The sequence below is a fragment of the Anolis carolinensis genome, chromosome 5, assembly GCF_035594765.1.
Source record: "Anolis carolinensis isolate JA03-04 chromosome 5, rAnoCar3.1.pri, whole genome shotgun sequence".
Classification (NCBI taxonomy): Eukaryota; Metazoa; Chordata; class Lepidosauria; order Squamata; family Dactyloidae; genus Anolis; species Anolis carolinensis.
Window position 1 is genome coordinate 201,458,977 of NC_085845.1, and position 23,826 is coordinate 201,482,802.

The 23,826-nt window shown below is 42.2% G+C and overlaps 1 protein-coding gene and 1 non-coding gene across 4 annotated transcripts in view; one reads left to right on the forward strand and one right to left on the reverse strand.

Moving 5' to 3' along the window:
* The window catches only part of LOC100559220 (uncharacterized), a 103,652-nt gene that overhangs the window by 63,247 nt on the left and 16,579 nt on the right, over positions 1-23,826 (forward strand). For all 3 annotated transcript variants that reach the window (XM_062983348.1, XM_062983347.1, XM_062983349.1), the window contains 6 exons: positions 2,243-2,384; positions 4,854-5,037; positions 5,171-5,270; positions 7,588-7,706; positions 9,003-9,040; positions 19,707-19,819. In XM_062983348.1, the coding sequence (XP_062839418.1) occupies positions 2,243-2,384; positions 4,854-5,037; positions 5,171-5,270; positions 7,588-7,706; positions 9,003-9,040; positions 19,707-19,819 (696 nt within the window). The remainder of the gene's footprint in view (positions 1-2,242; positions 2,385-4,853; positions 5,038-5,170; positions 5,271-7,587; positions 7,707-9,002; positions 9,041-19,706; positions 19,820-23,826) is intronic.
* Positions 7,350-7,468, reverse strand: LOC134299787 (5S ribosomal RNA). Its single transcript, XR_010007045.1, has one exon. It is a non-coding gene; the product is annotated as a 5S ribosomal RNA (ribosomal RNA).

Sequence of the window (23,826 nt, forward strand, 5' to 3'; positions counted from 1 at the left end):
ATTTTAATTAATCAAACACAGAAATAATCCTTAGAACGTGCTCTGTAACTACCACTGTTCACTTTTCCACATCATCACCAGACAATTGGATACATTTCTGCCAACGATGAACAATTTTTCTGAAGCCATCACGGAAGAAGTCAACACTCTGTTTCTGCAACCGGCGTCTCACAGGACCCATCATGCACAGACCTTTTGATAGCCAAACAAAGCACTAATGTGACCCACACGTTCTTGTGAAATGCCGATGATGCTTGAAATTTCTTTCTGAGTGATACGACGATTGTCCTGAATCCATCTGTCAAACTTTTGCTTGTGAAATTCAGTGGTTGCTGTCACAGGACGTCCAACTCTTTGTTTGTCACGCAAGTCAGATGTTCCCACCTCAACATCTTTAAACTTACTCGCCCAATGACGCACAGGACTCACATCAACACAATCATCACAAACAGCTTGCATTCTCTGGTGAATCTCCTTTGGGGTGACACCTTCTGATGTCAAGAATTCAATGACTGCACGTTGCTTAAGTCACATTGACGGACCGTCTGTGCAGGGTCCATACTTCTCCCTTTAACAACACAACCGTTCAATGCTCAGGCTTCCCTGTCTGCACAGGGTTCCATACTTCTCCCTTTAACAACACAACCGTTCAGTGCTAAGGCTTTCCACCAAATGGAACTAACTGTAGAGGAGAGTCTGCTGAACAAGCCAGGACCTGCCGCAGACCAGGGCTGCGATCAGCTGAAAAGTTACGAAGGTGGAGGCATTACTTCTCATTCAACCCATATATATATATATATATATATATATATATATATATATATGGATGGAATAATGTGTAGGGTGGGAGAAAGTCTTGTCTGTTTGAAGCAAGATTGAATGTTGCAATTGCAAGCTTGAATAGCATTGAGTAGCACCTAGACACGAATCAAAAGACATGAATGGCACTGTAGACTAATTCAACCAGAGAAGTCAGCTATAGTAGAGCACTTGATGGACCAACCAGGGTATTATTTGAGAACACAGACATTCTAGACATTATGCCAGACGACACAGAGAAGCCGTTGAAATCCACAGGCTTTCAACAAAAAGGAGGAAACTTTGAAAATGAACAAAATCTGGCCACCAGCATTAAAAAACACCAGAATCAGGACAGTAAATGAATAATAAACACCGGTCAGAAACTGGAATTCCAGACAGCAAACAATCAGGTGCCAGTGAACACCTTCCAAACAGAGAGTGCTCTTATGCAGTATCTCTATGCAGATACCCTCACTGATTGACTTTGCAAACTTCATGGCTACTCAATGCAGTTCAAGCTTGCTAATTGCAACATTCACACTTCCTTAAACAGACAAGGGTTCTTTTTCCCACCCTGGACATTATTTCACAAACACATACATACACACTCTACTTGCCTCACTGCCAACAGAACTTCTGAGGATGCCATTAGTCACAGATGCAGGCGAAACGTTAGGAGAGAATGCTGCTGGAACATAGCCATACAACCCAAAAAACCCATTACAACCCAAGATTGAGTGATGTTTTGCAAGTTTATTTTTTATATATATCTTGTTGCATTCTAACAGTAGAACTGAATCCCAAAGGATTGTGGCTGTTGTAGTTGTAAAAGTTTTTTTGAAAAATGGTTTTGACTATGTATTTTTAATAAGTCCTGTGTTTAATTCTATTTTAATGTTCATATGCTTTAGGTTTTAATTGACATATTGTTTGTTTGGGTTTTTTTTTGGTGCCAGCTGCTTTGAGTCTCCTTTGGGAAAGAAGAATGTAAATACTACAGTACTACTAGTAATAATAATAATAATAATAATAATAATAATAATAATATAGCAATACATAAATACAATATTGCAATATAGTGTTATGTACAATATAGTAATATATAATGCTCATATTGTGCTTTGCTAATAATATAATATATTGTATATGTACATATGACTTGTAAGCTGCCCTGAGTCTCCTTCGGGGTGAGAAGGACGGGATGTAAATGTCACTAATAATAAATAAATAAATACAGTAATAGTAATAATAATGATGATGGTGATGATGATGATGATGAAAACCCTACAACACAGTTGCCAGTAATAGCAATTGATGTGAAGGTGCATCATCAGCATCATCATCATCATACATTTGTTACCTGTCCAAGTTTGCCCATGCCTGGTGTAAACTATGAGAAATAATGCTTATATGCCTATTTTCCTGAACCATCGGCCGCGAGATCTGCTTCCCCTGGTGATTGTGACCCTGGCGCTGGGCTACGGAGACAAGCACAACCACTACACCAGCTCCGTCACCAAGTTCACCTTGGCCCTGCTCTCCATCATGCCCCTCTCCTACTACATAGGCATGGCCATTGCCAGGTAAGGCTGGACATAATCAGGTGGGTGGAGTGTCCCTTGTCAGGGAATCAACGACCCCGACTAATGGATGAGCCAGGTCCCACCTCAGCTCACCCGTCAGACCACTCTGACACCACAAAGCACGACAACCTCGTTGATCTATATCTGCTGAAGCCAGCGGCACTGAAGCTTTATTTACATTATTGACAGAGCTAATTAACCAAAACTATCAGGACACATGTTGCATCCTCAAAGTCCGATCTCTCCGTGTCAAAGCACCTCCTCTGCATTCCACAGCTTGTGATGTATCTTCCTGTCAGGTAGCACAAACGGAAGTCTTTGCCATTTGCCCTTCCAGCCATCAATCAGGGCTTGCTGCAATTAACTCCTTGACTACTGGAATGCTTGCCAGAACAAAACACACACAATCCAACAGCAACAATAGATAAAACATTTCACTCTATATCACAAAAACACTAACATCCCTTACCTCAAGCTACAACAGGATTGGATCTATGGATACAGAAGGGACTACTAATATCTTGGAGATGAAAACACGAAATACATTTCATGGAATTCTAGAGTTGGAAGAGGCCCCCAAAGGCCATCTAGTCCAACCCCCTTCAGCCAGGCAGGAAAAGCACAATCAAAGCCCTCCCAGCAGATGGTCATCCAGCCTCTGTGTTGTCAAAGGCCTTCATGGCTGGGATCACAGGGTTGTTGTGTGTTTTCCGAGCTGTATGGCCATGTTCCAGAAGTATTCTCTCCTGACGTTTCGCCCACATCTATGGCAGGCATCCTCAGAGGTTATGAGGTACCCCCACTTCTGAGGATGCCTGCCATAGATGTGGGTGAAATGTCAGGAGAGAATGCTTCTGGATCATGGCCATACAGCCTGGAAAACACACAAGAACCCTGTGATCCCGGCCATGAAAGCCTTCGACAAACTGCTTAGCTGTTTTCACTTGGACTGGAGTGTGGTGGTTAAGTACAGAGGTGTTTCCTGCCCTGGAGTACAACAGGAACCTCCTTTTCTGTCATATATATACCTTACAAATGCAATTTGGCACTTCTTTAACGGTGATGGCTCAATGCTACAGCACCCTGGGAGCTGTAGCCGCTTTGGGTCTCCTGCAGGAGAGATAAAGCGGGGTATTGTTAGGGATTCCTCTTCTTCAGAAGAGGAAGGGGAGCAGGAAAGTGTTCATGAATCTGAGGTGAGTTGAATCTGAGGAGGAGACTTGGCCAAGTACACACATTTCAGGAGAGGCGAAAGGAAACAGAGCAGAGACGTTGTTCAGCTAGAATAGCTGCCAGAAATGCAGCTGAGTAATTAAGAACTGCCCTAGCAGCTGTGAGGGGACTCCGGGCTATAAAGCAGAAGCAGGTAACAAACTGACTCTAAAGCCTAAGCCTTCGCTCCCCTTGTACCTGCTTCAAGTCTGCATCTGGGAAACTGCTCCTAAGGATTTATTGCTGTTTCTTTGTCTGAAGTAAGACTCCTACTTGATTTGGGAATTTATCAGAGACTAAGAACTGTGTTTGCCCTAAGACTTCCTTGCTTCCTTTTGCATTATTCCACTGAGTGTGCTGTACTTTATGTTTTGCTGACGTAAAGCAGTTTTCATTTACTTACCACATTGTTTTAAGGCTGTTCTTGAAAGACAAAACAGGACAGGTATAAATAAAGCTAATAATAGTTTTAACCTTTTATCTTACTGAACTATGACTTCCAGTGAACCTCAGCAGATAAAGCAGGGTTAAATGGCATTAATTGTACGGTGTCTGTCAGGGGGACGATGGGGTGAGACTCTGGTTGCCATGCAGAGTGGGTTCCAAAAATCATCATCCTGGTCTCACCGATCCCTCCTTCTCCAGGCTGCCTTCTCATGCGGAGAATCAGCACTGGTCAACAAAACGGCAGCAGTCGAAGGTTCAGTTGAAAACCAACTGTTCTTTATCTTTATTTACATCACTATATACAGTTGCAGTCATTTACAATAAGTCCCAGACACATGGCAGTGTCTCCTCGGCTACAGAGCAAAGCATTCATCGTCCATCTTCAGTGAACGCTCACGCCGAACACAGCAAACACTCCCCTGCATTCCACAGATCATGAAGGAAGTCCCGGTCAAACAGACTTGACCCCATTGGTCCTGTGTTACATCAATCAAAGCAGGTTCTTATTAACTCCATAGCTACTGAAATGCCTTGCCGAAATTCACACAGAAGACATTTCTAACAGCCTAGATTGATTTTAACATTTCACACAATTCACAATACCCTGACAGTGTCAAGGCTGAAACTTGTGGGCACAAAGGCCTTACCACCCAGCAGTGTTTCCTTCTAAATCCCAGGGCTCCATCGCATCGAGCCGTGGCAGCATTAATTCTGTAGCGTGGATGCACCCCTTGTGTGATTCAAGTTCTCTACCACTGATAGAAACCTCTCTGCCTCTTCTTCTTCCCTTTGTCCCCATGTCCCTCGCAGCATCTCTGCCCAGAGCAACTTTGCGGTGGGCGCGGTGGTGAACGCCACCTTCGGCTCCATCACGGAGCTGACCTTCTACATCACGGCGCTCATCAAAGGCGCCCGGGAGAAGAACAAGTGCTACGAGGAAATCGTCAAGTCCGCCCTGACCGGCACCCTCCTGGGCTGCGTCCTCTTCATCCCCGTGAGTCTCCTCCGTCCCTCCCAAGGGTCCCCAGGCCGGGCTTCGAGATACTGCCAGCCCCTTGCCTTTACATCCCATTAGTTCCTCCTAATGTTTAGGTGGGATCTCATCCTCCTCCTCTCCCTCCTCGCAGGGGCTGTGCATGGTCATCGGAGGCATCCGGCACCAAGAGCAGAGGTTCAACAGCCGGTCCGCTGGAGTCAGCTCCGCCCTGCTCTTCCTCTCTGTTGGAGGTACGCTTTTGAGTCCCTTTGGGGAGAGAGGGCGGTCTAGAAATAAAGCTTTATTATTAATGTTTTTTACAGCCGGGCTGTGGCGCAGGTTGTTGAGCAGCCTGCTGCAATAAATCACTCTGACCATGAGGTCATGAGTTTGAGGACAGCCCGTGGTGGGGTGAGCACCCGTCAATTAAGAATAAATAATAGCCCCTGCTCGTTGCTGACCTAGCAACCCGAAAGGTAGTTGCATCTATCAAGTAGGAAATAAGGTACCACTTATAAAAGTGGGGAGGCAAGTTTAACTAATTTACGACGTTGGAATGAGGAAGTGCCGTCACAGAGGATGATGTGGCCAGAATCGAACATCCCCTCAGAAGAAGGTTAAATTGCCTCTACGTCTGTCTGTCTCTGTCTCTGTTTGATGTGTTTATGGGCATTGAATGTTTGCCCTATGTGTGTATAATGTGATCTGCCCTGAGTCCCCTTCGGGGTGAGAAAGAAGGGCGGGATATAAATACTGTAAATAAATAAAATTATATCTATCTATCTATCTATCTATATATATATATACACACAGTAGAGTCTCACTTATCCAACATAAACGGGCCGGCAGAATGTTGGATAAGCAAATATGTTGGATAAAAAGGAGGGATTAAGGAAAAGCCTATTGCACATCAAATTAGGTTATGATTTTACAAATTAAGCACCAAAACATCATGTTATACAACAAATTTGACAGAAAAAGTAGTTCATTACACATTAATGCTATGTAGTAATTACTGTATTTATGAATTTAGCACCAAAATATCACAATGCATTGAAAACATTGACTACAAAAATGCATTGGATAATCCAGAACGTTGGATAAGTGATTGTTGGATAAGTGAGACTCTACTGTATATAGATAAGGTCCTTTCGGTTACGCTTTTAGAGTAGGGTCCCATTCTTCACCAGCTCAAGCTTTACCATTTTGTCCTGCATGCTACTTACCTATCTATATATGTAAAAGTTAAAGTATGAAAAACTTCATATTTTCACATTTACAAATATGTAGGTAAGTTGGTTGATTGGGTTGAGGCACAGTGCCCAAATAACTATAGTTTCTTTATTTCCCAATCAGAAATAGGAGGTCTTAAAGGGAAATTCCAAGATTTTTTTCAAGTCCCTGTTTGGGTGCCAAAACATTGAGTCACAGTGCCCCAATATCTCTAGTCTCTTATTTCCCAGTCAGAAACTAGAAACAAGGAAATTAGAAATACAATAGTTTGATCTGCAGAAAAACATTAAGGGGTGGCTGCCAAATTGCAAAAGCGGAGTACCACACTTGACTGTCACCATGCATCATGAGTTTTGTAGTCATCCAGATTGACACAAACACGTGCACAATTCAGCGCCTCTGTGTCTCTCTTCTGTTCTTTCAGCATCTCGTTCCTAAGCAATCCTGTGTTTCTAAAAACGATCTTTCTGTGCAATTTCTCAATCTGCCAATACACAAAACTTTCTAAAACTCCAAAACGCCACAAAGACCATGACTCCAAAACACACTCCTTTCTCTTCCCTTGAGAAAAGGAGGTAAAGTGTCCAGAATCCTTATAATCATCCACATAATCATTTCTTTAACCTAAAGAGTTGTCTCTGATTAATGTAAACAGGTTGTTTTCCCCAAAAATTCATCACTTAATCATTCGTCACAGATTTTATCAATGTCAGCAGTTCGGCCATTTCTAATTACAGTTCCACGAGTATCGTTGTTTTCCAGGCCTTAATATTTTAGAATGGTGTCTCCCAAAATTATTAGCTCCCATTCATTCATCTTTCATACAGTTCCATTCAAACCATACATCATATTTATTCATGACAGATTGGCCTATGCCTCCTCTAAATGAATCCTAGCAAACGATCTGACTCGTGAACACAAATTTTAGGAGGTGAGTGTAAGTCGCATCGTAAGTACGAATTTGCCGAAATACTTACGATTTAATACCCGTGTCCAAATTTTTGCACAGCTGTAGAAGTTAACTCTGAATATCTACGTCTCCCATCCCAACGTACAGTGGAAGCTGACCCTAGAGAGGACTTAGATATTCCTAAAGAGGCCTACAGCACCTGGTATTCCCAGGCGGTCTCCCATCCAAGTACTAACCAGGCCCGACCCTGCTTAGCTTCTGAGATCAGATGAGATTGGGCGTGTTCAGGGTGGTATGGCCGTAGTTTTGAATGTTCTGTCAACTCCTGTATATTATCCACTTAGCAGCTGTGGGTCCATGGGTTGTAATAAAGTTTATATACTAAAGAGGCCTCCTTAATCCAATCCCCTCTCCTTTCCTTCCAGGTGTCTTTGCGCCCACCCTCTTCTCCAAGGTCTACGGGCGGCTGGTCTGCGGGGAATGCCATAACATCACGCAGGAGCCACCCGGGCATTACGTCTGCCAGAGCTGCCACTTCGACCTGGTGAGTCTATGGCGGAGGCTCATCACTTGCAAAACCTCTAGGATGTCTGTTTCAGAACCCTTGTCTGTTTGAAGCAAGTTGCAATTAGCAATCTTGAATTGCAATGAGTAGCCATGAAGTTTGCAAAGTCAATCAGTGAAGGTATCTATATGGAGTTAGCCTGGCTTCTATTGCCTGGAGGCACCCTCTGTTTGGGATATGGGACTTGGTTGCTTGCTGTCTTGAATTCCCCTGTTTCTGAGTTCTGTATTTACTATCCTGATTTTAAGAGTTTTTAACTACTGGTAGCCAGATTGTGTTCATTTTCATGGTTTCCTTCTTTCTGCTGAAATTGTCCACATGCTTGTGGATGTCAATGGCTTTTCTGTGTGGTCTGACATGACGCCAGTGAACACCACCCAAACAGAGGGTGCCTCCAGGCAACGACAGCCAGGCTACCTCTATGCAGATCCCGTCACTGATTGATTTTCTAGCTGCAAGACTATTCAATGCTATACATGCTTGCTAATCGCAACATCCAGAGTGTTGTCGAAGGCAACATCCAGACTTGCTTTAAACACTTGGAATCACAATCCGATCCCCCTCGACAGATGACCCTCCAACCTCTGCTTGAAAAGTAGACTCTACCACACTTACAGGTGGCATATTCCACTCTAAACAGCTCATATTCTCAAGATGTTCTTCCTAATGTTTACCTGGAATCTCTTTTCCTGACATTTGAATCCGTTCCAATATTTAAACATTTATTTATTTATTTACAGTATTTATATTCCGCCCTTCTTTCTCACCCCGAAGGGGACTCAGGGCGGATTACAATGAACACATATATGGCAAACATTCAATGTCAACAGACAAACAACATACAGCATAGACAGACACAGAGGCATTTTTAACATTTTTTTCCAGCTTCACTATTCCGGCCACAGGGGGAGCTGTTGCTTCACCGTCCAGTAGTGGCTGTACTTCCTCATTCCTTTCCTTGTGTTTTGCTGGCAGTTTTATGGTGTTGTAAATTAGTTAAATTAGCCTTCATAAAGCGTACCTAAATTTCCCTACTTGACAGATGCAACTGTCTTTCGGGGCTGCATAGGTCAACAGCAAGCCGGGCTATTTAATGGTCGGGGGCTTAACCCGACCCGCGCTTCGAACTCATGACCTCTCGGTCAGTAGTGATTTATTGCAGCTGGTTACTAGCCAGCTGTGCCACAGCCCTTATGTCCCCTTCTCTCAGCTTTCTTTGGAGTGTATTCATCTTTTTTTTACCTGCATCTCACCTTTGCGTTCTCCCTTTTGCAGATGGAGAACAACGGCACCTTGTACTACAGCCATGTTGAGTAAGTATCCCATCACCATCGCTTGTGGGCTTTTGAGAAAAGGGTATTGTGTGTGTGTGTGTGTGTGTGTGTGTGTGTGTGTGTGTATACATACATATATATATATATATATATATATATATATATATATATATATATATAGAGGTTTATATAGGGTTCATCTACATTGTATTGAGCCATGGCAGTTAAAAGTGGTATCAAACTGCATTAATTCCACAGTGTAGAAGGATGACTATAGTTTTGAACTATCTACGTTCTTTGGCTTATGGTTTGTTACCTTCAAGTCAACTCTCGATTTCTTGGGAGTCCTGTACAGTCTCCTCCTTCAGATATTTTGAAGCAGAGGCATCATGGCCATCTGTCGGGAGGGTTTTGATGGTGTCTTCTTGCCTGCAGAAGGGGATTAAGAATCCATGGCCCCTTGAGATCCCTTCTAAGCCTTTGAAGGTAACCCTTGTTTGGAGGAATTGTAGAATTATTGGACCCAAGTTGTGTCAAAGTGCATTAATCGTATGATGTAGATGCATCCCAAACCTTCAAGAAGCCATCGTGGGGAGTTTTCCACCTCTTCTTTTTGGAAACCTTTGTCAGATGGGTCTAATCATGATCTGCTACCAGGTCACACTCCTGTCACATGCAGGGCCATTCATAATAAGCAATATTCTTCATTCTGTCTGAGGGATGGAAATGAATTTTCTGCTTCTGTCCCATGATGGAGTCAGATGGCCGCTTGGACCTTTGCGCTCCATAAATCCCGCGTTCCGGTGTTTGGAAATTCCTTGTTTGGGTCAAAACCGAGAATGAACTCTGATCTTTTAAGTATTATGTTTATCCTTTGATTGGCTTTGTGTTGTTTTCAACTTGTATCGTTTCAAATTGTTATTGGCTTCCTTGAAGCCCGTTACACTAAGTCATTAGTGTACACTCAGTTAAACATGTCGTTTCCTAATTGGTTCTATCATAAAAAACATGGGGAAAGTTTATAAAACTGCACAAATTTTATCCTTGTGGGAGAGACATCCTGCAGCACTGTATATTATATTATATTATATTATATTATATTATATTATATTATATTATATTATATTATATTATATCTATATATATAAAAGGGTAATGAAATTTCGGCCTAGGACAAAACAACAAAACTACACATCCCAGAAACACTAAACTTGACAGCACAACCCCTCATCCATGCCTCTACGTTCATACAACAAAAAGGAAAGAAAAATAAAGTCCTAATTAGAGGGATAATTGTTTTTATTCAATTGCTGCCAGTTAGAAGGCTAAGCTCCGCCCACTTGGTCTCCTAGCAACCCACTCAGCCCAGGGGACAGGCAGAGTTAGGCCTCACTTAGGCCTCTTCCACACTGCCTATAAAATACAGATTATCAGATTTGAACTGGATTATATGGCAGTGTAGACTCAAGGCCCTTCCACACAACTATATAACCCATTTATAATCTTATATTATCTGCTTTGAACTGGATTATCTTGACTCCACACTGCTATATAATCCACTTCAGTGTGCAGTCGGACACAACTGGACTTTAATGTCAGGAGAAAACCTTTACCCTTTACCTTAACTACCACCAATTCCTCAATACTTTATTTCCCATACCACCAGACTTCGCCACAGCAATGCGTGGCCGGGCACAGCTAGTCTATCTATATATATAAAAGAGTGATGGCATCAGGGCAGTGGACAAAACAACAAAACTACAGGCCCCCCCAACCTCGAAATTTGACAACACAACCCATCATCCACGCCTCAAGGTTGATACAACAAAAAGAAAAGAAAAATAAAGTCCTAATTAGAGGGAGAGCAATAATTGTTTTTATCCAATTGCTGCCAGTTTAGAGGGCTAATCTCTGCCCACTTGGTTGCCTAGCAACCAGCCAAGGGACAGCCAGGTTTCAGTTAGGGGACAGGCGGATGTAGGCCTCACTGAGTCTTCTTCCACAGATTATCTAATTTGCACTGGACTATATGGCCGTGTAGACTCAAGGCCCTTCAACACAGCTATAGAACCCATTTATAATCTTATATTATCTGCTTTGCACTGGATTATCTTGACTCCACACTGCCATATAATCCACTTCAGTGTGCATTTTATACAGCTGTGAAGAAGGAGCCTCATATAATCCAGTTCTGAGCAGATAATATAAGATTAGAAATATACAGTAGAGTCTCACTTATCCAACGTAAACAGGCCGGCAGGATAAGTGAATATGTTGGATAATAAGAAGGGATTCAGGAAAAGCCAATTAAACATCAAATTAGGTAATCGTTATACAAATTAAGCACCAAAACATCATATTATACAACAAATTTGACAGAAAAAGTAGTTCCATGCGCAGTAATGCTATGTAGTATTTACAGTAGAGTCTCACTTATCCAACGTTCTGGATTATCCAACGCATTTTTGTAGTCAATGCTTTCAATATATTGTGATATTTTGGTGCTAAATTCATAAATACAGTAATTTCTATATAGCATTACTGTGTACTGAACAACTTTTTCTGACAAATTTGTTGTCTAACATGATGTTTTGGTGCTTAATTTGTAAAATCATAACTTAATTTGATGTTTAATAGGTTTTTCCTTAATTCCTCATTATCCAACATATTCGCTTATCCAACGTTCTGCCGGCCCGTTTATGTTGGATAAGTGAGACTCTACTGTACTGTATTTACAAATTTACCACTAAAATATCACAATGAATTTAAAACACTGACTACAAAAACATTGATTATGAAAAGGCAGACTGCGTTGGATAATCCAGAACATTGTATAAGCGAATGTTGGATAAGTGAGATTCTTCTTTAATATGAAATAATTACTGGGATAGAATAATGCAGAACAATATAATCTCTAAAACCAGGACAGTAAATAAACAGGGGAATTCCACACAGGAAACAATCAGGGCCAGCTAACACCTCCCAACAAAGTATTCCCATCATCAAAGTCTGGAAAATCCTCTGATTTCTCAGGGCCACAGACAGTAGAAGCACATAAAATATCGCAAACAACACCACTCTGAAAACAAGGGAATTCCAGACAGGAAACAATCAGGGCCAGCTAACACCTCCCAACAAAAAATTCACTCAGGGAGGAAACAGCCAGGCTTTAAAGCAGCATTCATACTTGCCTCCAACAAACAAAAAAAACCAATCAGAAATATTGTATATTCACAACCTTTAGGAAATAATATCCCCTGATGGCGCAGCGTGTTAAAGCGCTGAGCTGCTGAACTTCTGGACCGAAAGGCCACAGGTTTGAACCTTTACCCTTGACCTTACCTACCACCAATTCCTCAATACTTTATTTCCCAGACCACCAGACTTCGCCACAGCAACGCGTGGCCGGGCACAGCTAGTATATATATAAAAGGATAATGAAATTTTGGCCTAGGATAAAACAACAAAACTACACATCCCAGAAACACTAAACTTGCCAGCAAAACCCCTCATCCATGCCTCTATGTTCATACAACAAAAAGCTCCAGCTACTCCAGAAAACGGCCAGGCTTTGAGACTGCAAGGCTATTCACTGCTATTCCACCTTGCCAACAAAGGATTCCCATAAGCCACAGCAATGCGTGGCCGGGCAAAGCTAGTTATATTATTATACTATAATTGTGTTATATTATTATACTAGCTTGGGGATCCAACAGTGCCCAGGTAATTAGAAGAAGACATTGTTTATTTTGGGATGTTAGGTAATATCACTGAAGTTTGGTCCAGATCCATCGTTGGCTGGGTTCAGTGCTGTCTGGATAAGAGTGAACTAGAACTCCCAGATTCCCAGCTATCACCCCCAAATCCCGCCAGCATTCACAGTTGGCCATGTTGGGTCTGTGTGCCAAGTTTAGTCCAAATCCGTGGTTGGCTGGATTCAGGGATCTCTGGATGCAGGTGAACTACAACTCCCAAAATCAAGGTCCGTTCCCCCAAACCCCTGCAGTATGTTCAGTTGGCCATAGGGTTTCTCTGTGCCAAGTTTGGTCCCAGTCCATTGTCGGTGGGGTCACAGTATCAGTGAAGGTACTGCAAGTCCCATTATCCATGGTGTGATGCCTCATGGGCCCTGTAGTCCTGTTTCTAGTACTATTGTGGCAGATGAAGATGAAAACGGGGTTTTCGCCGGTGCAACAAGAGCCGGAGTCTCTTCACCTGCAGGATGTTGATGTTTGCCCTCAAGAATTCAGTAAAACAGGCCTTGGGCAGAACTCCCCTCCGTTTCCCAGGAAGGAATCTTATTCTAGAGACAGAGGAGTTAGAGAGGCCCAACGGAGGAGTTTACGGATCGCTGCCAAACAACAGGCTGATTAGGCCTGCTTCCCTTGGGAAATTCTAAGGAGTCTTGCATCTGGACAGAGTTGGGTTTCGCTTCTTGTTCTCTAGGGAAAGAGATTTGTTGGCGGGAAAACGAGACCCAATATAGGTGTTTGGCGCGGGAGATTCTTTGAGGAGTCAATTGATCAGCTTCAGGAGAGAGATCGTGTGTGGACTTCGTAACCCCAGTTCCTTGCTTCCCGGATCAAGCTTTCAAGCCTTTGCCTTGCCTTGCTGTTTAACCACGGACCCTGCTCCACGCTTCACGTTTTGCCTTGTTTCTAGTCACGGACCTAGCCAAGAACCAAGTTTATTTCCAGCCTTGTTGTCAAGCTTCATTGGACTTCCAAGACTCTGACATTTCCCCACACTATTGCTTGGCAAAAGTGTGTGTTTCGGTCAAGTGGATTAAAACTTTGAACTCTAATATCATTTATTGGACAATACATTTTTGGACTATATTTGACCTCATTTGAAAGGTCTGCTTCTGAACTATATTCTTCACTTGTTTTTATTGCTTTTATATATTTCCTTAATAAAGATATTAGATAGAGATTGGCCTCCGTGTACGGTTATTGGTGCCCAGCAGCCAGGGGTCTGACAGTTTGACTCCGCCAACCCAGCACCAAATAACCTAAGGCCAATATGTCAACTCCAGGAGCCGGAGCGACCGCCCCAGCTCAACCACTCAGTTACACCATTTCTCAAGATGAATTTAATCCGATCCGGGACACACTCCGAGAGCAGGAGGGAGAGATACGAGGCTTGAAGGAACGAGGAGCCCGTCTCCCTGCTCTAGCGCTGCCAACCAAGTTTTCTGGAGAAGCCTCCAAGGTTCATGTCTTCCGTCGCCAGTGCCAGGCGTACTTAGAAGCCCGTCAAGCCGAGTTTGCCCAAGAAGACGTCAAGGTGGCGTGGATATTCAGTCTCCTGGATGGGCCTGCGGCCACTTGGGCGACGGCATTGTACGACGCGGGTTCCACGCACCTAAACACCGCGCAGCAATTCTTGAACCACCTTCGAAAAACCTGGGGGATCGAGGACGACGAAGAGGCGGCCGGCCATAAACTCCGACGCCTCTTCCAAGGGGACAGACCGTTGTCCCGATACATTGCCGAGTTCCGGGTGCTGGCTCAAAACACCGGCTGGAACGATATAGCCCTCAGAGGGCAGTTTCGCGAGGGCCTCAACATCGAGATGCAGGAAGAAATCTCTAAGGTGGACCCCCCTGGGACTCTTGAAAGACTCATCGCCCAGTGTTTACGGGCTGAAGTCTTGCTTCCCAACAAGAAACAGTGGCTCCGGGGCCAGAGTGGAAGAGCCGGAGTAAAGCCTCCCACTTCTACCAGTGTCCAGCCTCGTCCAGTATGGAGACCCCCACCACCAGCCCCTAACCCCACGGGAGGCGAGGAGGAGCCGATGCAGTTGGGCAATGTGCGCCCCAGGCTAGATGTTGCTGAAAAGGCCCGCCACCAACGTTTGAATCTGTGTTGGTACTGCGGAAATGGGGGCCACTTCGCCAGAGAATGTCCAGCCAAGAAGAAGCCCCCCACCCAGCTGGCGGCGGCGGCCTCCGCGGAGGCGGAGGCTGCCGAGGCGGCTGGAACAAAGCCGGCGGGGGAAGCCAGCGACCGGGCGTAGAGGGGCTCGCCAACCCGGTCAAAAACTCCACTCAAGAGCCGCAAACGGGGGTCCTATTTCTCCTGGTGGTCACGCTGTGGTCAGTGAAAAAAGGACCCGTCATGATCCATGCCATGATAGACTCAGGGGCAACAAACAACTTCATCGATAGGGACTATGCTGACTCTCTGGGACTACAATATCATGATTTCAAGAACGCCCGGGTGGTGCAAGCCATAGACGGCCGACCCCTGAAGACAGGTTCAGTAAGCCAATGGACCGAGCCCACCAGAATGTGGATAAGAGAACACATGGAAGAAATCTCCTTCTTCGTTACCGAGGTCCCCCATTTCCCCGTGATTTTGGGTATCCCGTGGCTGACACTCCACGACCCAAACATCTCCTGGACTAACAGAGAACTGCAGTTCGCCTCAAGATATTGCCAAAATCATTGTCTAGTAGCCAAGGTCTGCCATGCCACAGACGCAGAACCCATCATCACCTTGCCCAAGAAATACTCGGACTTTTGGGATGTTTTCAATGAAAAGGAAGCCGAGAAACTACCCCCACATAGACCCTATGACTGTGCCATTGACCTGGTGGAGGGGGCCCCAATTCCGCGAGGACATCTCTACTCCCTGACTGAACCAGAGCAAGAAGCTCTCAGGGAGTTTATAGAGTCAAACCTTCGCAAGGGGTTCATCAGACCCTCTCAATCCCCAGCCGCTTCTCCAGTGATGTTTGTGAAAAAGAAGTCAGGGGACCTACGCTTGGTTGTGGACTATCGGGCACTGAACAACATCACGAAGCGGAACCGCTACCCATTGCCATTGATCTCAGACCTATTGGACCGACTCCGAGGGGTCAAGGTTTACACCAAACTGGATCTTCGCGGGGCTTACAATCTAGTTCGCATAAGAGAAGGGGACGAATGGAAAACCGCCTTCCAGACCAAATTCAGATTATACGAGTCCCTAGTCATGAATTTCGGATTATCCGGAGCCCCCGCAACTTTCCAGCATTTTGTCAACGATATTTTCCAAGATTATTTAGATCGGTTCTTGATCATATACTTGGATGACTTTTTGGTGTTCTCGAAATCACAAACGGAACACGATCAGCACGTCAGAATGGTGCTACAACGATTGCGGGATCATGGACTATATGCCAAGTTAGAAAAATGCGCCTTTGATTTGCAAGAGGTAGATTTCCTGGGATACCGCGTCTCGCCACTAGGACTATCCATGGACCCGGCAAAGGTTTCGGCCGTATTGGAATGGCGGGCGCCAACTAACAAAAAGGAAGTTCAGCGCTTCTTGGGGTTTGCAAACTACTACCGCAAGTTCATCCCAGACTTCGCTCGCTGGTCTGACCCAATCACCAGCTGCATCCGAGGGAAACAACCTTTCCGCTGGACAGAACAAGCTGAGCAAGGGTTCCACCAGCTAAAGCAGTTATTCACGACCCAGCCAATTCTACAGCACCCTGATCCTAAAACCCCTTTTGTTGTGCAGGCTGACGCCTCTGATGTGGCAATTGGGGCTGTGCTCATGCAACCAGTGGGAGAACATCTCCATCCTTGTGCCTATTACTCACGACAACTAACAGCCCCAGAGAGAAATTATACCATTTGGGAAAAAGAACTCTTAGCCATAAAGGCAGCCTTTGAAAATTGGAGGCATTGGCTAGAAGGGGCCAAATTTCCCATTGAAGTCCATACTGACCATCGAAATTTGGAGCATCTAAGGACCGCACGGAAGCTAAACCAAAGGCAGCAGCGCTGGGCTTTGTTCTTTGAACGTTTTGACTTCCGGATCCATTATGTGACTCCGGCTCAGACCAAGCAAGCAGATGCCCTGTCACGGAAACCAGAATATGCAGCAGGGCGCAAAGACAGAATCACGATTGCTGCAACCCGAGAACTTTGCCACGCTCACAGTGGGAAACACCAAATCCACTTCAATTGAGCCAGCTCTTCCTAACCCAGAATCCCTTTTCACTCAAGAGATTAGGGCCAGTCAACAGACAGATGCCTGGGCTCAAGAACAGATTCGCCAAGGACTACGTTTCCCTTTCTCACTCAAGAACGATCTATTATGCTACAGGAACCATGTTTACATCCCTCCAGGTCCCGGCAGAGAAAAGGCACTTCATTTGTGCCATGACAGCAAGCCAGCAGGACATTTTGGATTCTCGCTTCCATTGCCGCCGCCTTCAGTATCTCATTGACTGGGTGGGTTTTGGCCCCGAAGAACGCTCCTGGGAAGACGCTGTCACAGTCCATGCCCCCGACCTGGTCCGCCGCTTCCATCAGGCCTACCCTACCAAACCGCGGCCCCGCGACTCGAGGAGAGGGGCCCTGTTTGAGGGGGGCCTTGAGGGTGGGGATAGTCTGATGACTCATGGGCCCTGTAGTCCTGTTCCTAGTACTATTGTGGCAGATGAAGATGAAAACATGGGGTTTTCGCCGGTGCAACAAGAGCCGGAGTCTCTTCACCTGCCGGATGTTGATGTTTGCCCTCAAGAATTCAGTAAAACAGGCCTTGGGCATTACTCCCCTCCGTTTCCCAGGAAGGAATCTTATTCTAGAGACAGAGGAGTTAGAGAGGCCCAACGGAGGAGTTTACGGATCGCTGCCAAACAACAGGCTGATTAGGCCTGCTTCCCTTGGGAAATTCTAAGGAGTCTTGCATCTGGACAGAGTTGGGTTTCGCTTCTTGTTCTCTAGGGAAAGATTTGTTGGCGGGAAAACGAGACCCAATATAGGTGTTTGGCGCGGGAGATCCTTTGCGGAGTCAATTGATCAGCTTCAGGAGAGAGATCGTGTGTGGACTTCGTAACCCCAGTTCCTTGCTTCCCGGATCAAGCTTTCAAGCCTTTGCCTTGCCTTGCTGTTTAACCACGGACCCTGCTCCACGCTTCACGTTTTGCCTTGTTTCTAGTCACGGACCTAGCCAAGAACCAAGTTTATTTCCAGCCTTGTTGTCAAGCTTCATTGGACTTCTAAGACTCTGACATTTCCCCACACTATTGCTTGGCAAAAGTGTGTGTTTCGGTCAAGTGGATTAAAACTTTGAACTCTGTTTGTGCTGTTTACTGCTCCATTCAGTAAAGCTTTGTATATTGCTTTTACTGACGTCAAAGTGTTGCTTCATTCTGCGCTCCATTGCTTTTCATACCACTACCGCTGCGCTGCAATACTCTGACACAACTCCTGTAAATCAAGGTGAATTCTCCCCAAACCACTTGTTCAGTTGCTGATCAATTCCTCTGTTTGCTGTGTGCCATAGGAAAGGGTAGGAAAGGGTTAAGGGAGAGGCAGTGGGCGGGATCATGCGAATTAGGAAACCCTGGGATGTCCATTCTGGAGGAAAAACAGAATATCTAGGATGAAATTGTCCCTGTATGAACGCCTTAGCATTGAACGGTTGTTCAATTATTATTATTATTTTATTATGATACAGCAAACAAGATAGATATGCTGGATTTCGTATCACAAAATCACAAGTCGAACACTTCCCAAGTGTCTAGGACTGTGTGATGTATTTTCGGATGATGCGCGCAGATCCCAGTCGGGTGGCCTTTTGCAGTTGGCAGATCGTAATTTTGTCAATGTCTATTGTTTCCAAATGCCGGCTGAGATCTTTTGGCACGGCACCCAATGTGCCCATCAGCACCGGGACCACCTTATTATTATTATTATTATTATTATTATTATTATTATTATTATTATTATTATTATCACCCATTGACATACACCAGATGTAATGCAGGGGCTTTCCTCTCCCAAGCTCATCTTAGATTCCCAGAGTAGCTAGCTATCATTATATATATATATATATATATATATATATATATATATATATATATACACACACACACACACACACACACACACACATATACATACACACACACACACACACATACATACATACATACATACATACTAGCTGTGCCCGGCCACGCGTTGCTGTGGCAAAGTGGTGGTGGTATTGGTTAAAAATTGTTGTGTCATTTTTATTTGACGTTATTTGTTTTTTTTAAAATTAATTTTATTGTAAGTTATCTTTTTATTTATTATATTTTATTATTTTCTTGTATTATTTTTAGTTATTTTCTGTTATCATAGTATTTTATTGTATTAATTTTTTAGTGTTTTTAATTGTTTTTTAGTGTTTTTTATTATTTTTTATTGGGTTGCTGGGAGACCAAGTTGGAGGAGCTTAGCCTTCTAACTGGCAGCAATTGGATAAAAGCAATTATTCCTCTCTCTCTAATTAGGACTTTATTTTTCTTTTCTTTTTGTTGTATCAACCTAGAGCCGTGGATGATGGGTTGTGTTGTCAAATTTCGAGGTTGGGGGGCCTGTAGTTTTGTTGTTTTGTGGGTCGCCGTGATGCCATCACTCTTTTATATATATATAGATATATATATCCATTGGTAAACATCACCTGTAACAGGAAAGCATCCCTCTATCAGTACCTGCTTATTGTTACGGGGCAGAAACGAAAGGAAAACGAAAGCAATCACGATGACTGTGCGGCTTTCGTTTTCGTGTCGTCTCTTGTTTCCTATGAAAATGTCATCATTCAATTTGTGTAGACGAAAGGTTGAAATGAAACGATAGCACGAAGGAAACGAAGGAATTTGTTTCGTGCACACCTCTAATATATATAGATATATATACTCTCTTCTTTCCCATGAGGCCCCTGGTCTACACCGTCTCGCTGCTGCTTCCCGTGGCGTACATCATTGGGCTCGTCTTTGCCTTGAAGACTCACTCGCACATCTACGACATTCACGTCAGCGACTGCCACCGTAAGTCAGAACTTCAAATGCAAACTGAACACAAAACGAGCACAATGCATTTCAATGGGGAGAAATATACGTATGGTACCTACACTTCGGCCATAAAAATGCAATGCACACATATAGCATCAGGGCACACTTACCATATATACTGGCTTATAATCGGGTCAATGTCAAGCCAGCAGCGGAGCCTGGAGGCCACAGTATCTTTTCTTTTCCAAAACCTCCTTCTCCGCTTCTCCTCCCAGGCTGGAGTTATCTTATTTTTTAAGAGAGAAAGTGACAAGGGAATGTTTTCAAAAGCGAAAGGAGAGTGTGAGAGAAACCCTTGCAAGCCAGGAAGAAGAAAAAGATTGCATGGGTGTAAGGGGAAGAAAAAGAGAGACTCTTGCAAATTTGCAGGATTTATTATTATTATTACTATTATTGCAAGAACGTTTGAGTCAAAAGGGAGGGAAAGGAAAGCAACAGAAGGTGTGTATTTCTTTTTATTCCTAAGGAAACAAAAATGGAGTGGGTTTTTTGGGAGAGGAAGGGAAGTTTTAAAAAGCCTTTTCTGGCTACTTTTAGAGTTGGAAAAGGGATAAATAAAAGAGGTGGGAAAGGGGAGGAGAAAAGAGGCCAAAGTTGTTTTTAGGAGGGCTTTGCTTGCATTTCTTCCTTGGGCAAATGCATGCCCCAAAGCTTGTAAATAATATATAGATTTCCCCGTACAAATACATTAATTTAATATATGAATTTTCTCCTCATATGTTTGCAAGTCTCTGCAAGTCCTATAAAGATATAATTCTCTCTATATAGCGCAATGTCATATGTTTGCAAGTCTCTGCAAGTCCTATAAAGATATAATTCTCTCTATATAGAGCAATGTCATATGTTTGCAAGTCTCTGCAAGTCCTATAAAGATACAATTCTCTCTATATAGAGCAATGTCATATGTTTGCAAGTCTCTGCAAGTCCTATAAAGATACAATTCTCTCTATATAGAGCAATGTCATATGTTTGCAAGTCTCTGCAAGTCCTATAAAGATATAATTCTCTCTATATAGAGCAATGTCATATGTTTGCAAGTCTCTTCAAGTCCTATAAAGATACAATTCTCTCTATATAGAGCAATGTCATATGTTTGCAAGTCTCTGCAAGTCCTATAAAGATACAATTCTCTCTATATAGAGCAATGTCATATGTTTGCAAGTCTCTGCAAGTCCAATAAAGATATAATTCTCTCTATATAGAGCAGTCATATGTTTGCAAGTCTCTTCAAGTCCTATAAAGATATAATTCTCTCTATATAGAGCAATGTCATATGTTTGCAAGTCTCTGCAAGTCCTATAAAGATATAATTCTCTATATAGAGCAATGTCTAGATAGATAGATATTAATATAGATATAGACCTTTTAAATATGCACACACAGAGAGAGATGTCTAGATAGATGTAAACATAGATAAATGGGACTTGCAAATATTGCAGGAGGGAAATGCACAGAGGATTTGCAAACTTTTCAGGGGGGAAATGCAAATGTGAAATTAGTATATATAATTATAGAGCTATATCTAGCTCTGCATTGATTATATAGGCATTGAATGTTTGCATGTTACTATGTTGGAAGCCGGCCTGAGTCTCCATGGGGAGATCGATAGAGTAGGATACAAAGGAAGTTGTTGTTGTTATTGTTGATGATGATGATGATGATTATTATTATAAAGTTATTGTTGATTCCATATTGTTTTTGTTGACCCTACTTATGCACTTACAGAGTTAGCTTACTGTTTTTCTTTGAAATACGGTAAATATTCAAAAAACATTTACCCCACTTATGCCTCCGTTAATGCAATTTTATTGGTATCTATTTTTATTTTGAAATTTACCCGTAGCTGCTGCATTTCCCACCCTCGGCTTATACTCGAGTCAATAAGTTTTCCCAGTTTTTTGTGGTAAAATTAGGTGCCTCGGCTTATATTCGGGTCAGCTTATACTCGAGTATATACGGTACTTGGCTTGGAAAGAGTCCATAAAAAAGGAATTTAGAAGTCTTTAGTTAGACCATGAGCCAGACATGAGCCAAGAGTGTGATGCAGCAACTAAAAAGGCCAATGTGATTCTAAGTTGCATCAACAGGAGTATGATTATTACATTGAGAGAATAACATGAGAAAGGTATATACCGTGTCCTACACTTACCATAACAATAACAATAATAATAACAAAAACTTTATTTTTGTATTCCGCCTCCATCTCCCCGAAAAGACTCAAAAAAAAAAAAAAGCCCAAACAATTACAGTAAAACAAAATAAAATACATATAAGAGACACAACAACAATCCAATAAAATGCTTATACAGTATCAAACTAAAACAGAAGATAGCAACCATAACATAATAAATCAAAGCATAAAAACAGTTCAAAATTTTGAACCGAGGCGATCATGAATTAAGATGATTATGTTGGTTGCATATCTTAGAACTTTCTGCTTTTGTTGTTTATAAAATCTTCTGGTTTTAATGTTCTAACATTTCAAACTTCAAGTCTGAGACTAAAATGAATAAATAAATCCAATTCGTGAGAAAGGGATCCAGGAGTCTTAGTAGGGCATGAGCTGAACATGAGCCAAGAGTGTGATGCAGCAGCTAACAAGGCCAATGCGATTCTAGGTTGCATCAATAGGAGAATGGAGATTATATTGAAATGCACGTAAAAGTTATATACCATGTCTTAGACCTATCATGGATACGTTTTAAATATGAAGCTGATTATGTTGATTATATGTCTATCTTGGAATTTCTGCTTTTAATGTTTTAAAAACTTCTGGTTTTAATGTTTTAACATTTCAAACTTCTGGTCTGAGACCCTAATAAATAAATCCAGTTCAATTCATGAGAAAGGGATCTTGGAGTTAGTAGACCATTATTATTATTATTATTATTATTATTATTATTATTATTATTATTATGTTTATTTATACCTCGCTTCATCTCTCCTGAAGGAGACTCGAAACGGCTTAAATAAGACCACACAATTTAAAATATTCAAATATGCAAAAATTAAAACAGAATTAAACATGAGCTGAACATGAGCCAAGAGTGTAATGAAGCAACTAAAAAGGCCAATGTGATCCATAGGAGTATGGTGATTAAATTGGGGCTGGGCTCTATTTTCCCCCTAATTTTAATCATATCTATCCATTAACACATCTCATAGTTGCTTCTTTTTGTTAATGCATTAGAAATGCATATGTAAATATAATTAATACACTTTATTGTATGAAGTGAATTGTATTATTGTATTAATCTATCTTCTATGCAGATTCTGTATTTATAAGTGTCCTCATACATATATACATGCACACACATACATACACATATATATATATATTCATGTTTCAAACTTCTGAGACTGTAACTAATCTTTTGTTCATGCGTTAGTAATGTCTATGTAAATATATTAATATTACTATTGTATTAATCCATCTTCTATGCAGATTCTGTATTTATAAGTATCCTCATACATATATACATGTGCACACACATATATATATATTCATGTTTCAAACTTCTGAGACTGTAACTAATCTTTTGTTCATGCGTTAGTAATGTATATGTAAATATATTAATATTATTATTGCATTAATGCAGAATCTTCTATGCAGATTCTGTATTTATAAGTGTCCTCATGCATATATACATGCACACACATACATATTCATGTTTCAAACTTCTGAGACTGTAACTAATCTTTTGTTCATGCGTTAGTAATGTATATGTAAATATATTAATATTATTATTGTATTAATCCATCTTCTATGCAGATTCTGTATTTATAAGTATCCAAATACATATATACATGCACACACATACATACATATATATATATATTCATGTTTCAAACTTCTGAGACTGTAACTAATCTTTTGTTCATGCGTTAGTAATGTATATGTAAATATATTAATATTATTATTGTATTAATCCATCTTCTATGCAGATTCTGTATTTATAAGTGTCCTCATACATATATACATG